Source organism: Arachis duranensis, chromosome 9 (assembly GCF_000817695.3).
Source record: "Arachis duranensis cultivar V14167 chromosome 9, aradu.V14167.gnm2.J7QH, whole genome shotgun sequence".
In the NCBI taxonomy this organism is placed as follows: Eukaryota; Viridiplantae; Streptophyta; class Magnoliopsida; order Fabales; family Fabaceae; genus Arachis; species Arachis duranensis.
The window spans coordinates 114,997,576-115,013,441 of record NC_029780.3 but is presented as its reverse complement, the minus strand read 5'-3'; the positions used below and the strand labels follow the sequence as shown (position 1 = coordinate 115,013,441).

The 15,866-nt window shown below is 28.4% G+C and overlaps 2 protein-coding genes across 2 annotated transcripts; one reads left to right on the top strand and one right to left on the bottom strand.

Annotated features, from left to right (window-relative positions):
* The first annotated feature begins 7,135 nt into the window (after window positions 1–7,135).
* On the top strand, window positions 7,136–9,341 carry LOC107467724 (probable pectate lyase 4). The gene is made up of 5 exons (XM_052254454.1): window positions 7,136–7,368; window positions 7,912–8,263; window positions 8,353–8,563; window positions 8,648–8,716; window positions 8,854–9,341. Exons 1-5 carry the CDS (start codon window positions 7,239–7,241, stop codon window positions 9,088–9,090), a joined length of 999 nt encoding a protein of 332 aa, XP_052110414.1. The 5' UTR covers window positions 7,136–7,238; the 3' UTR covers window positions 9,091–9,341.
* A 1,220-nt stretch (window positions 9,342–10,561) lies between these two features.
* On the bottom strand, window positions 10,562–11,990 carry LOC107467710 (60S ribosomal protein L35). Its single transcript, XM_016086877.3, has 4 exons — window positions 11,896–11,990; window positions 11,669–11,804; window positions 11,400–11,556; window positions 10,562–10,794 (listed from the first exon to the last, which is right to left on the bottom strand). The coding sequence occupies exons 1-4, from the start codon at window positions 11,897–11,899 to the stop codon at window positions 10,720–10,722; spliced, it is 372 nt and encodes a 123-aa protein (XP_015942363.1). The 5' UTR covers window positions 11,900–11,990; the 3' UTR covers window positions 10,562–10,719.
* Between the last annotated feature and the right edge of the window lie 3,876 nt (window positions 11,991–15,866).

Below are 15,866 nucleotides of genomic sequence, written 5' to 3'. Positions count from 1 at the left end.
ATATATTTTATAAATAAAAAATATTATTTAAACATAAAAAAAATCTCATCTTGTCTATAATTTAGTTTCGTATTAGAGGCGCATTACATACATATACATATATATCATTTCAGGTTATAAGTTTCACTTTTCTTCATCAATCATCACAAAGAAAAATTATCAGATGCTTTGGATATAAATTATAACTCTTACATTGATATATTAAATAAACAATAAGTTATTAATGAATAATGCTTATAATAAAATCAATTATACTTAACTATCATAAATTGATTATGAAGAATATTTCTTTTCTATTTTATGTTCACATCACCTAATAGTGACTTTATTGCAAATCTATTATCTATTACTAATTTTATAATTAAAATGTGTCATATGTTATTTTTTAATTGTAATTAAAATTAAATATTTTTTTTTTAAATTTAGAAATTTTCCCCTCTTCTATCTCTCCCTCTTTTTCTATCTATCTTATTCTTTACCCACTATATTTCTCTTATATATTATTATAAAAGACCAATTACAAATTTAACAATTAAAATATATAACATGACATTTTTTAATTGTATCCAAATGTATTATCTATTACTAATTTTACAACTAAAATATATCACATGTCACTTCTTCATTGCAACTAAAATCAAATATTTTCTTCCAAAATTTAAAAGTTCTCCCCTCTTCCTTCTCTTTTTTTTCTATCTATCTCTCTCATATATTATTATCAAAGATCAATTACAAATTTGACAATTAAAATATACAACAAGACATTTTCTAATTGCATTCAAATTAAATTAAAATTATAATCAAAATATTAAAATTAAAATATAACTATATTATATATTATATATTACTAACTAATTTAATAACCAAAATATGTCACATATTTTATTATTAAAATTAAAAGAAAATATTTCTCTCAAAATTAATAAACTTTCTTCCTACATTCTCTTATTTACCTCTCTTTTTTTTTATTTCTCTCTACTCTTTTCATTCTATATATAACTTATGATTTATATTTTATATTAATAATTTGATAAATCAAAATATGTCATTAGATATTTTTTTCATTACAATTAAAATAATTTTTTTCTTTTAAAATTAACACACTTTCTCTCTCATTCTTTTTCTTTATATTTCTCTCTTTTTTATTTTATTTTCTATTTTTTTCTACCTTTTTGTTCTACAACAAATAAAATTAATAAAATAATATAATTCAAATAAAAATTATTATTATTATATGCATATCTTTTTATTTTTTATTTAGTTCTAAATTTTTGCTGCTTATCTTTCTAATTTATATTTTTATTTCTCTTATTTTAAATATTTATTATATATAATTTGGAGATAATACTAATATTGTGATTAAAATTTAGAATTGAGATTAAGTTATTTAAAAAAATAATTTTGAGTTAATCTTATAACTATCAATATAAATTTTTTTATACTACTATCTAATTATATTTTTATATACATAGAGAGAAAATATTATTTTTAAATAGTAAGTATAAAAATTAATTATTTTTATTTGTACAACAGAGGTAACACCTAATCAAATGTAAAAGTATACACGGCAAATTTTTTAAAATTTTAGATAAAGAATATTAAAATTAATTATTAGTAAAAAATTAAACTCTTTCACATAAAAATAATAATTAAAAATCTTATTATTTGACTTTTTTTATCTTCAAAGATTTTGGTCTTTTTAGTCAACAGATACTTTTGTTTTCTACGATATTTTTGTAAAAGTAATTTAATTCTATAATTTTTTGTACCATAATCTATAATATCAAAACAAAATCGACGTAATTTAAAAAAAATTTATATTCCTATAATATTATTACGGATAAAAATACCAGTTGTTAGTTATTTATTGTTAGAGTTGATTTCACAATGCAAAGTAACTTAATTAGCTTGCTTTGTTCCATGAAGATCACACATACAAAGTGTCTAAATCTTATCCCCGTCACTCTTAATATATCCATCCACCATTATTGACTAACTAGTAATAATTGGAATTTGGAATTTAGTAGCAGTAGTTTGACGATCATACTGAAAATGATTCATACTAATACAGATGTAGACTTGAGAAGTAGCGAAGTATTTTATGGTGGAAGCAGCCTGAGGGCTGTGGCAACTTGATAACATTCCTCCACTCATTTATTTAATTAAATTTTGATCCCTTACCCTAAAATATCATCCTCTACCCTAAAAGAAAATATATAGTTAGGCAATTATATCAACTTAATTATGGATATATATATATATATTTATTACTTGTTGACTTAGATCGCCTGTTAGTTGTAAGGTTTATCACATTAAATTAATTAAAGAGATGTCATTTGCATATTCGCTTGTTTTTGTCTCATGATATCTAAACAATGCTTTTGAGAAGACTAATTGTTCCTTTAAAAAAGGGTAATGCTAAAAAGATCACTAAAAATATAATATTTATTAATTGTAACAATAATTAATAAATAAGTTTGGATTGTTTTGACTTTTGATTTGATAATTTTTTATTGTTTTTTAAATATTTATTGTTGTATAAAAAATATATTAGTTAACCAATATTGACAAAAAAAATCTTGGCAAAAAAATACTGAATTTTATTGATCATGTAGCATTATTTAAACAAAAATTTACCACTTTTAATTTAAAGTAGTTCTTAGCTGTTTTCCTTTTTAAAAAAATATTGACCAATAATTTACTCAATTTAAAATTTAATCATAATTAAGAATCTTTTTTCCTCCAACAAATAATATATTTTGTAGAAATAAAATAAATTTAAAAACTCTTTTCAGATAGATATGGAACATATCTGTTGTTGCCAACTAAACCAAACCACTGTGGTAACCAAATCATTAATGTTAGTCGTTGATGGTCGTCATAAAAATCATCATTTTTATAATATTATTTTATTGAAATAAGATAAACTAATTACAAACATAAAATTTTTTTATATATAAACAAAAACTAAAAATCATTAAATAAATATTATATATTTAATCAAATTATTTTATATAATATATATCAAAACACTATATTTTATTAATTAATATTTTCATATAAAGATACAGTTTCATATGAATTAATAACGGTGTATGAAGAGCTTATGAATTATGATAGCTACTAAGCTGAAGGCATGCATAGAAAAGGAGACAGATAGGGTCGTCACACACATGCATGAGTTTTCTCAATTTCCCATAATACTTATTTTCTTTGTTATTGCAACTAATCAATCTTTCAATCAACCACCACAACTTAGGCAATTATTGTTGTTGCAACCATTTCATTTATTTATATGTTACGTTTACGCATCAATTCTTCAATTTTAATTAGTCAACTCAACGTCAAAGCTGCCTCTTATCTAAGGAAATCTTATCCTGTAGAGCAGTCTACTGATTAATTCGGATTGGCCAGAAAATTAAAATAAAATTTTTATGTAAAAATTATTAGTTAAAAATTATTAGATAATTTAATATGTTATAAAGTCTTTTAACTATAACATCGCACTATAATAATATAGATTATTTTTTAGGGTTATATGTGTAAAAAAAAAATTAAAATTTGTCAAAAAAAGTTTTGACACTATTTTAACTATGAAAATATGTTAATAAAAATTTTGTCAAAAATAATATTTTTAACATATAAGTAATTGTGAAAAAAGTTTGAATCTTATTTTGATAAATATTGACTGTCAAAAATAATTTATTAGAAAAATTTAAGAATATATTTTGTAATACTTATTAACTGTCAAAAATACTATTTATTTTGACACTTATTGACTATAAAATATTCTCAACAAAAATTTTTAACAAAGAATGAGATGAGATCTTAAAATTGAATAATAAATTGAGATTTTGAAGATAAAGAATGAATAATATGATCCCAAACTAAAAGCAGTGTGATGTTAAAATTGAGCTCAGAATAAAAAAGAAATAGTAGAGTAAATTGAAAATAAATAAGTGTCAAAATTAAGAAGTAATTTTCTATTGTCAAATTATTTATCAAAAAAAACATTTGTGATATTTGTCAAAAATATATATTAATTTTGATATTTAATTATGGCATTAAAAAATAAAATATTAAAATATTATGAAAAATAAGTGCACGTGAATATTTACTTTAAAATAAACGATTTAAAAATATTCCGAAGGCTCATTAAACTTAAACTTACATCTGAGATATTTTGTGATAGAATGAAGCACAGATGTTTTTTAATTAAGCCACCAAATTAGGTTGAAGTTGGTGTGATCTTCCAATAAACACATATATATATCTCAGGTAATATGTTAATTATGTATTTATTTGTTTGCGTCCAAGGATATTCCAGCCGAGTTTTTAATTTTATTTTTATTTTTCCCTTGAATTATTGGTAATGTTCCTTAGTCTTTGAAACTATATATCTAACTAATTTTGTGGGCATTAATGATAAGGTTAAATGCATCTACTTAATTTAATGACGGAAATGATTTGTCTAGTAGACTAGTAGTACTTGAGAGAGTTGATAACATTAGAGATATTAAGAAAATATACACGATAAATGATATTTGCGTGTGTGTGTGTATATATATATAAGAAATTTTTTATCTTGAGATAGAAGTGTTATATGCGTTATCTTTATGTATATTTCTATTTTCTATATTAAAAATAAGATAAATTTTAGCTAACTTCCTCTCAAATAAAGGATATGTTATTTTTTATAATATATTTCATGGTTATTAGAAGAATTTGATTGTTATCATAATTAATATTAATTTAATTAACTAGAATTTGGATAACCATATAGTCATCTATAATAAAATTATTGACTTAATCTTTTTGTTTTGAATTCACCATTATATTAATTTATTTAAACAACGCTAATAATCTATTAGACATAAAATATGTGTGTGAATTACACACAATTTTAATTTAAACAAATTAATGTGGATTTAAATTAGATTAGCCGTGAAATGAGGCTCCCATAAAATTTTAACTGCAGATATTAGTTGGATAGGTATCACTGAGAAACAAATTATTTTGGATGGTAAAACTTTTTTGGGTCAAAAGTTCCTTCAATAATCACGGTAAAACTTATGGTTTCAATTATATCTTGCAGTCATTAATATAATTAAAAGGATTATTAATTATACACAATTGTGATTAAATAATATTTAATTTAATGGTTAATCTTTTTGTTTCTTTTTTTATTTTGGCTGGGAAAGATTAAGACTTAAGACTTAAGAGATCGGGTAGTTTGAAAAAAAAATGGTGAAACTGCAAAATGGAATTCTATTAAAAAATTCTTGCAATTTGAACAAATTATTTTACTCTTATTAGATGATTTGGTTATCTAATAAACTTAAGTTAGAGAAATAGTTAATATTAACTAATAATTATGACGACTCAATCAATTTTTTTAATAATAATGAAATATGTTACAGAAGGTAATTAATCCTTTATTTAAGAAGAGGTTAACTAGAATTTTTTTTTAATTTGATATACTGATATTGTAAAATATTTTACATATTTGTTTAATTTTATTTGTTTAAGTATCAACGCAGTTAATGTAAAATATAGTTATTTTTATTAATATTATATTACATAATTAAATATATTTATAAAATTATTTTATATTAACAATCCATCTAAATTAAAATTTATTAAAAATAATTGATAAAAAATAGAAAAAAATATTTCATACCATAAAAAAGAAGGAATATGAAAGAAGAGTTAAAAAAAAACAATTCAAACATATTTTTATTTTATCTGTCACTTCTTATCAATTATTTTTAGTACTATTAAAAAATGTATAAGAGGTACATACATAAATAGTGTACATAATATTCCTTGATTTATCCGGTATGTATATGTATGTTGCAATTTCTTCCATAAAACAGAAAAGGAAAGAATAGAGAAGAATAGTTGTGTATTAAGAAATCAGATACTGTAATTGTGACTTAGAGTTGAACTATATATCTTTGTTACCTTTATAAAGCATGCATGAGAGCAAGGGTATTCATAAATGAGTTTTGGAAACTTAATTCTCAAGATCAGGTACCTAACAATATAATAAAATTGTGTAACAGACTTGTTTCTCTATTAATACTTTAAACTATAGGGAGAATTTGTGATTTGAAATGCATAAGATATAAAACATATGTAAGGAACATGTGCACAACTAAGCTTAAATAATAAGGCAAACTAGACCTAGATATAGTAGGAGCAAGAATCAAGATATCAAGAAACACAAGTTGTAAAGAGAATTTATATTCAATTTGGGATAAAAAAAAAAAACGAGTGAATATATGTTTGCGTATGGAATTTATAGGTATATTACAATGTTTTAAGACAAATCTTAATTATAGAAGAAGAGAGATGTTCTAATCTCCTATGCCATAAAATAAGATTTATTTTACATGCTGTAAGAAAAGATTATACAGCATATTTATCATTTAAAGAAGTTAGAACACATAAATTATCAAAATTATTTCAGCCATTTCTAACAATCCTTAAAGAAGAGTTTGTTTGTTGACATGAAATTTGACAAAAACAAAAAATAGGTGAAATTCAAATAACATATTATTGTCCAAGTACTTATTAAATTTTAGCAATTTTAAATATGTACAAGATGTTTTTGAACAAAAATTTTTATTATCATGATGAATATTACTTAGAACAGAAGCCATAATGAGTAATAAGAATACCAAATTTTAATGTATAAATAATAATTTTGTTATTATACTTCTATAGAACTTTAAGATGATTAAGGTCTTAACATAGTTTTATCTATCATGTATTCTAAGAATACATGTTAATTTTATAAATTAAAAATATTTTTATTAAAGATATATAAAGTTTAAATTTCTAATGTATTTGTTTTATATTCATTAAATGATAATATTTAAAATTTTTTACTAATGATAAATTTATCATGTATTTTTAAGACACATATTAATTAAATCCTTAAAATATTTTGATCATTTATAAACTTTAAAGATACATATTTTATATTTAGTATTTACTAATTTTAATTGTTTAAAATTTATTCCCAAAACCAGGTTAAAAAAAATAAAAGAATAAAATGAAGTAATGAACAGAATAGTTTAAAAAGTTAACAAAAAAAAGAAACAACAAAAAAACAAAAACAAAACAAAAAACGAAAAACAAAAAACAAAGAAAACAAAAAACAAAACAAAAAAGAGAAGAAAGGTTGTATTGTGAAAGAGGGATTGGGTGTAGCAGAAGCATTGAAGACGAAGATGGTGTCGGTGCTGCCGTATGCAGATGTTGATTCCAGTTTGAGGGCCCTTGCTGGTTCCGCCGAGGGCTTCGGCCGCCACGCCATTGGTGGCCTCCACGGTTCTCTCTATGTCGTCACCACCCTTTCAGGTTCTTCTTTCATTCCCCTCTTCCCGCCCTATTATTGTCCTTTCTCTCTTTTCTCAATGAATTTGATAAAGTTGCACTCTTTTCCAATAGGGTATTCTTATTTTTTCCCATTTGCTTCCATGTTTGTAGCTCAATTTAAAATTTTTGATCAATTTGACATGTGTGATCAGGGTCAGGGATTAACATGGCTTTATTTTTTATCTGGGAAAATAAAAATTAGGACTTTATTGAATGCCGTTGTTAGGTTAGATATTTTCAGAATCATTGTGTTGTGTTCCGAAGGTGCAACTGGTTGCTTTGATAATGAAAAATGAGGTTCTGTTGACAGCAATGTGTAGAGATAGGCAATGGTTTGATGGGAGGGAAGTGTTGAACCCTTGTTCTGTTTTTGTTTAACATGATTGGCCAGATCATATGCTGATGCCTGATTTATTTGTTCAATTCAGTGGAAGCTATATACATGTAAATTTAACATTTTTATGTGTTCTTGTGTTGTTTATATGGATTTTTTTTTTTCTGATAATCTATTTGTTTTGCTTTCAGACGATGGTCCGGGATCCCTTCGCCAGGGGTGTCGTGAAAAGGAGCCACTGTGGATTGTTTTTGGAGTCTCTGGTACAATTCACCTTTCGTCGTACCTGAGTGTGTCATCTTACAAAACAATTGATGGCCGAGGGCAGAGGATAAAACTAACTGGAAAGGGTTTAAGGCTGAAAGAATGTGAGCACATAATTGTATGCAACCTTGAGTTTGAGGGTGGTAGGGGTCATGATGTCGACGGCATTCAGATAAAACCAAATTCCAGGCACATATGGATAGATCGATGCAGCCTTCGTGATTACGACGATGGGCTTATAGACATTACAAGACAAAGCACAGATATTACTGTATCTAGGTCAGTTCATTGTCTTCACTTTAAAATGAACTAGAATGATTAATTGATTGTTCTGTATTTATAACCAGTTACTTCACTTTTGGCACCAGATGTTACTTTGCGCAGCATGACAAGACCATGCTGATTGGAGCTGATCCATCACATGTTGGTGATAGGTGCATCCGGGTAACAATTCATCATTGTTTCTTCGATGGAACACGGCAAAGACAACCTCGTGTGAGATTTGGAAAAGTTCATCTGTACAACAATTACACCAGAAATTGGGCTATATATGCTATTTGTGCTAGCGTCGAATCTCAGGTCAGTTTCATTCTTTCATTCTCAGCTTTTAAAATTGCAAGCATGTCAAAAATTTGGTTGTTTAAATTTTAAAATCCTTTACAGATATACTCCCAGTGCAACATATACGAAGCAGGAGCTAAGAAGAAGACTTTTGAATTTTATACCGAGAAGGTAAATTGATCTGCTCCTTACTCCATAATCCGCATTCATGGCCTATTGTATTCTAGAATTTACTCCTTTTGAATCCATTTTCCATCTCTAAATTCAGATCACGATACCAATGGTTGTGATTGAAAACGGTTTTGTAGGCGGCAGATAAGGAAGTGGCGAGGTCTGGCACAATTGTATCTGAAGGAGACATGCTTCTGAATGGTGCTCAGCCATGCTTACTAACACGAAACAATGAAGAAGCAATGTTCCATCCAAGTGAATACTATCCAACATGGACAATGGAATCAGCTGACCACTCTCTCAGAGAGATCCTCCAGTTGTGTTCAGGTTGGCAATCCATTGCTAGGCCAAAAGACAATCTGGTTCCCAATTAAGGTTAATTGCATTTACAGGATTACACCTTCTGGTTTGTGTCACCATTGACATACTACACATAATACAAGGTTTAATAGGTTTCGTTAATGGTTCTTTATAGAGTCTAATACTGCTAACATCACTCTTGTATACATAAGCATGCGTTGTGCTTGACACTACTTTTCGTTATCTGTATCTATCACTATTCAATTTTCATTAGTGAAATGTTATCCAAGCACGGACATAATATATAAGATGAATTTTGAGGTCTGACGTGCGTTTTTAGTTTCCCCCTCGCCATTTCTTTTGGCCACATCTCAAATTTCTTGACGTACATGGAATATATAAACCAAGTATATGAAGCATGAAAATGAGGATGATTTTTCTCGGCTCATAATTTGAAAAAGTTGTAAAGTAATTGTTGTAAATCTTCTTCATCTTCGTAAACGTGGTTAGTGTCTACGCTGTCACCGACAGTAGTACATGAATTTTATCATCAAATTCACATGCCTTACTTTTCTTTCTAAATGATTTAAGTTTTCTGAAAAATTTTGAAAGTAGAGTATATAATTTTGGATCAACTATATTCAAACTCATGCATCTCAAATAGCACAACTAAAACCAGTGGGAACAACAATGTTCTATATTGCAGCTTATGTTTACAAGTCTGGATCATTTGTAATTCAAGCTTACCTTTTGGATTGCTGCTTCCATTTCTGAAAATCTTAAAAATGGGATTTCATGAACTCAATTACTTTGGATACGGGAACCGCTTGTGTTAAGGGCATCTTTGCAATTTGCATTCAACCAAAGTAAATATATAACTCTTGCAGGTTATTGAATCCCATTTTGATGAAGGTGCTTTAACAATACTTGTACTTGACGGCCATGTAACAATATTTCAGATTGGAATTGAATTAAAAATGGCAGGCATCAGGAAGTTAAAATTCTAATTAAGCAGTTGACAAACGGTGCCTTGACACAAGCTAACTTTCTTATATATTTTAAAATATAGATTAATATAAAGTAAAACCTCATATGCTATTGTCATCACTAAAGTTGCTAGTTAAACATCATTAGATGATTTAACATATTTAACTAAATATTATCTACCAATTCTTCCAACTTCACATTAAGACAATTGCATGTGAATATTCTTCACCTTAATATAAAGGTTAGAAGATATTCACAAGGTACTCATTACAATACTAAATCACTATACACAACGAATATGTATGTCATATTGGATTTTACTCATATTTGAATATTTAATAATCAACGATAATCATTCCATGTTTCAAGTGTTGCAGGTTACATCAAGATAGTAGTTAAGCAATACTATGCATATGAAAAGACAATGCCATTTGGCTCACTTCTCAATGGTGAGTAGGAGGAAGTTTAATCTTTCATGCAGCGATCTCAACAAAACAACAAAAAAGAAAAGAACAGAAAAAACAACAATGCGGATAAAAGTCATGACAAAACTCAATGTAATCCTCAATTTTGATCATAAATCCATTTCAAAGAGAAACAAAAGGTCCAAATAGGTAAAATTTGAAGACAACAAATAACTCCAACATGAAACTACCTCAAAATTTGCCAACTATAACTGGTAAATGCGCAATATAAAATTAAATATGCATAGACTCCTACACCTTGATGGCATATTTCCTCATTGGGAAATATGTTTCCTTCTTCTTCTCCCTCTCGGTCTTCAAAGATGCCTGTGTAAACAATGTCAAAACTAATGAGCAACCATGGAAAGACAACGGAATAAACAAAAAGGTGAAGAAAAGTAGAAAACCAACATATCAATGATTATAACTCTTTATCATAATAGTGAAACAAAGAACACAATCGTATGTAGAGGCATGTTTCATCTATCACAGAAAGGATGTTACTAGAAATTTCCAGGGATATTTTCCTCAGAAAGCAGCAAGTCCCTAACGTACATAAGCATAAACATATATTATGCCTTATACATAGCATATATTGGCTGCCATTTTATCAAACAACTTCGACATCATGATTTCAGAAGCCAGACACAATTATTCAGTAAGAATCATACATATATATTTCTTTTGGTTGCACCTTACTAGAAATTAAAACAACCCATCGTGTGAAACATAATTCTTTTTTAAAGGGGACAATATCTCGTTAGATTACAATATCAATAAAATAATATATACAAGAACAAATATCAAAGCCAATTAAAGATTTTAAACAGGCACAAAATGATATAAGGGGGATGCATTACATCAAACTTTATAAAATCAAATCCAGAATACCTAAGAATAAAGGAAAAATGAGCACAAGGCAAGGCAAATACCTGGTGCTTGGTGAGCCTTCTGCGAATGGCCCTGGTCTTCTTAGGACGGAGATCAAGAGGTGTGTACTTCTTCTTCTTATAAACTTCCCTCAAAATAGCCTTCTGCTTCTGAGAAATCACAGTCAAGACTTGTGCAATGGACAACCTCACAACCTTGCTGCAAAAAAACACCCCCAAAATGAAAATGGCATTAACACAAACACCTCATATGCACGAGCAATCAAACTGCTAAAGAAAGAAAGGAACCCATCAAAGAATGGTTTTTTTACATCTTGGAGAGCTTGTTGGGGGCACCACCAGTGACCTTGGCGACACGGAGCAAAGCAAGCTCGGCTTTCAGATCCTTGAGCTGGTTCAACAACTCAGTCTTGTTCTTCTGCCTCAGCTCGTAAACCTTGATCCTCGCTGCATACATGGGTTTTCATTAGTCACATGAAATTACAAACACGAAAATGTAGTGAATTGAAGGAGTTGTTAGGGTTTTGGAGATTATTACCCATTTCTGAATTCTCGAGCTTCTCTCTTCACCTGATGTGGCTGCTGCGCCTCTTCCTTTACAAACCCTAGTTTCAATTGGGAGGGACAAAGGCTCTGTTTTGTGGTGTTTTAGGGTTTTATATATAGAGGGTTGTTTGGGCTTCTCACTTTGGGCTTTTAATGGGCCTTATTTTATTTTAGATTAGTAAAGGCCCATGTTTTTATTACTTAGATATGCTTAAGCCCTATTCAGCCTGCTTCAGTCTATTTACCAAAACCCATAAAAGCCCAATTCAGTCCCCAATACATTTTTTTATAACCAAAGAAAAAAGAAATACTCTTTATACTCTCTGTTCTTGTACATTGTATCGATATCTATATTACTACACTAAAATTTTTAATTCATGCTATACTCAATATTCCTTCAATAAAATTATTTTTTTTAATTTCTTGCCATGTAATAATGTATATCTTTTTAATATAGACCAATAACATGAATATGAAGTATATGTCTTGTAAATATAACAAATTAAATATATAATATCATAATATTTAGAAAAATTGTTGATTAATACAGATAGAGTAATCGGCTATGGACGACATTTTGATTTTATATTAGAATATGGAATCGGATGTGTATACAGCTACTTTATATGATCTTGTCTGCTCTGTTGCATGGCTCAAGATCCATTTCTTTATTATATAGTTTAATTAGTTTGATATCAATAATTAATATTGTGTTCATGCATTGGAAGCAGGCTTTAGTCCACCAAATCTGATCTATTTCTTGACTTTTAAGACCTTTATTATTTCATTTCCCAAGATATCATTGGCCACGATACAAGAACATATAGTTGTATACAGATCATAGGGGAATAGTACATACTAATATTGTGTATATTGACAACTATATAATATAATATATAGATAAAAGATGATAACAAATGTTGAGAGTCCATGATTACACCTTCGAAATTATTGAAACAATCTGAATGCATAAGTACAGAGGCAACAAGACTAAAAATCTCTTTAAGAATCTTTGTATTAAGGTATTAAATTAAAAATAATAAATAATTAATAAATCAAATAATTCTATTGATATAGTAATAATATATAAACCAATCTTGCCATTTCCATCTTGCAATTTTAGTCGTTATTGCAACATTTGACTTTTTGGTTCTCTTGACTTTATGTATAAGCCATAGGACTTAAGCGAGAACTAGTGGCAATAAGTTTAAGTTTGATGTATTAATTATTTAAAAATTTTACACAATTATTTAACTAAATTTATATGTTTAGATAATAGTTTAAGAAAATAAGAAGTAAATAGTTATTTCTAACTATAAAATATCCGAACGCCGCCATGAAATAACAAAATTAAAGTTATATCCATGAAAGATCGACTTTTTACGATAAAATTATTCAAACTCTAAAAAATTACCCAGAAACCCAAAAATTACTCTTCCTTCACCCATCATTATCATCGTCATCACATTACTCTCATTCTCTCCCTCCTCTCTCAGAACAGGCTTGCGGCTCCAATTCCTTTCATTTCCTTCTATTTACCACCATTATCTTCGGGTCTATTTTCACATGTTCTCATTTTCACCACCGCTATCTTCAAAATCGATGAGTAATGGATTCCATTTTTTTTCGATCTGAGCTCTTCCTACAACCTCCAGTGACGACCCAGGCTTGCTTTGCGATCTTGTGAAGCTCGAAGAACTCGCCGTTGAAGCTAAATGTGAAAACTTTGAAGGAAGAGAAGATAGTTCTATTTTTTGGTTGGAATTCAGGTCAAGTCAGTTGGTATTAGGGTTTTGCACGTGGGACTGAGAATGCGTTGCTGAGGAAGGCAAAGGCGGTGGCTTTTTCAGCGCTCGAGACGGTGACGGCTCTGAATGCAAGTGGATTGAACAGAATCATCCCAACTGGTCCTCTGTAACCAGCGTCAATCACATCCATACCAACGTCAATTGAATGCTTCAATGCAAGCTCCGATCAGAGAGTTGCAGAGAAAAAAAAAAACAAAATCAGCACCAAAAACAAATTTGAAACCATAACCCCAACAAAAACGAAGATGAGGACGAGTTTATTCTACCACACTAATCCTAAAATTTGAGAATCAGGCTTTATCCTTCGACGAGGACGAGTTTGCTCTCTATCGCGCTGCTTGCTTACGTCAGTTTGGTGGTGGTTGTCGACGACAGCCACCGAAGAAAACCTCAATCGGAACTCTAATCAGTTGTCGCTCTAGTTGAAGCTTTGCAGCGAGAAGGGTGCATTTGTTGCTCGATTACGTTGGGAATGAAGCTCCTCTGATGGTGTTTTTTGTTGTTGCAATTGTGGGATGATGAGAGATTTGAACGTTCAATGGGATCAGAGATTAGATCTGCCACTGTGGCCAGTGCTAGTAACCGTGGTTTCTCTTTGCTGCAAAATGTGCGGTGTATGCGGCTATGGCACAGCTGCAGCTCTGGAAGCAATGATTATAATGATGGGAGAGGGAAGGATAATTTGGAGTTTTTGAATAGTTTTTTAGGGTTTGGATAAGTACAAAATTGATCTTTTACGGATACAACTTTAATTTTATTGTTTTATGGTTAATTTTGTCAGCGTTTAAATCTTTTATAGTCAGAAATGATTATTTACTCTAGTTTAAGTAATGAGTTTGAAAAACTAGTTAATTTTGCTAATGTAATATTATGGTCCTCTTTGTATCCCGCGTTCCTCCTCCTCTTTTTTCTTCTTCTCCTTCTTCTTTACGTTTCTCCTCCTTTTCTTTCGCGTGTTTCATCTTCATCGTCGTTTTTTTATTACTGTTGTTGTTGATGCATTTTTTTTCTCTTCTTCTTTTTATTGATTTTGCAACATTATATATTTTTCTTTGTTTAATTTTTTTCTCCCGATAAGAATTATGAGAATATGAAATAAGAAGATGAAAAAGAAGAAGCAGCAGAAGATGAGGAGGATGAAGAGAAAAAATTTTGAATTATGCAGAACTTATCAGTACACATACACCGAAAATTCTTAAACAATAAACTCAAATATCTTCGTGTTACACCCAAATTTGCTGCAAATACAGAAAAATATTTCCTCTAATGCTGCATTTTTTTCTTCTTCTTCTTTTTCGTATTTTTGTTTTCTTTTAGTTGAATGAATGTAAGTCCATCATCTTTCAAGTGATTTTATAGCATTATGTATTTCTTCTTCATTTTTATTTGATTTTTTTGTTTTTATTCTTGTTAAAATAGTAAAATAAGAAGATACTTGAGAAGGTAAAATAAAAAAGAAAAGATGAATAAGAAAAAAAGAAGAAGAATATGATGATGATAATGAAAAAAAAAAAAAGTAGAAGAAGATGATGAGGAGAAAGAGGAAGAGTTTTGAGTTATGCAGAACATATCAGCATATACACCGAAAATTCTTAAATAATACACTCGAATATCTTCGTATTACATCCAAATTTTTTGCAAATATAGAAAAATATTTTCTCTAATATAATGTTGCATTTTTTTCTTCTTCTTTTTCTCTTTATTTCTTTCTTTATTTTAATTGAATGAATGTAAGTTCATCCTCTTCCAAATAATTTTGCAGTATTATGTGTTTCTTCTTTTTCTTTATTTGATTTTTTTTCGTTTTTATTATTGTTAAAAGAGTAAACTAAGAAGAAACTTGAGAAGGTAAAATAAGAAAAAAATATGAATAAGAAAAAAAGAAGAAGAAGAAGAAGATGATGATGATGAAAAAGAAGAAGAAGAAACAGCAGAAGATGAGGGGGAGAAAGAAGAAGAGTTTTGAATTATGCAGAATTTATCAACATACATACACTGAAATTTCTTAAATAACACACTTAAATATCTTCGTGTTACACCCAAATTTACTGCAAATACAGCAAAATATTTTCTTTAATGCAGAACTTTTACATTATATTCAATTAAAATCATCAACGATGAAATATTATTCAGCTATATAATCATAAACTACTAA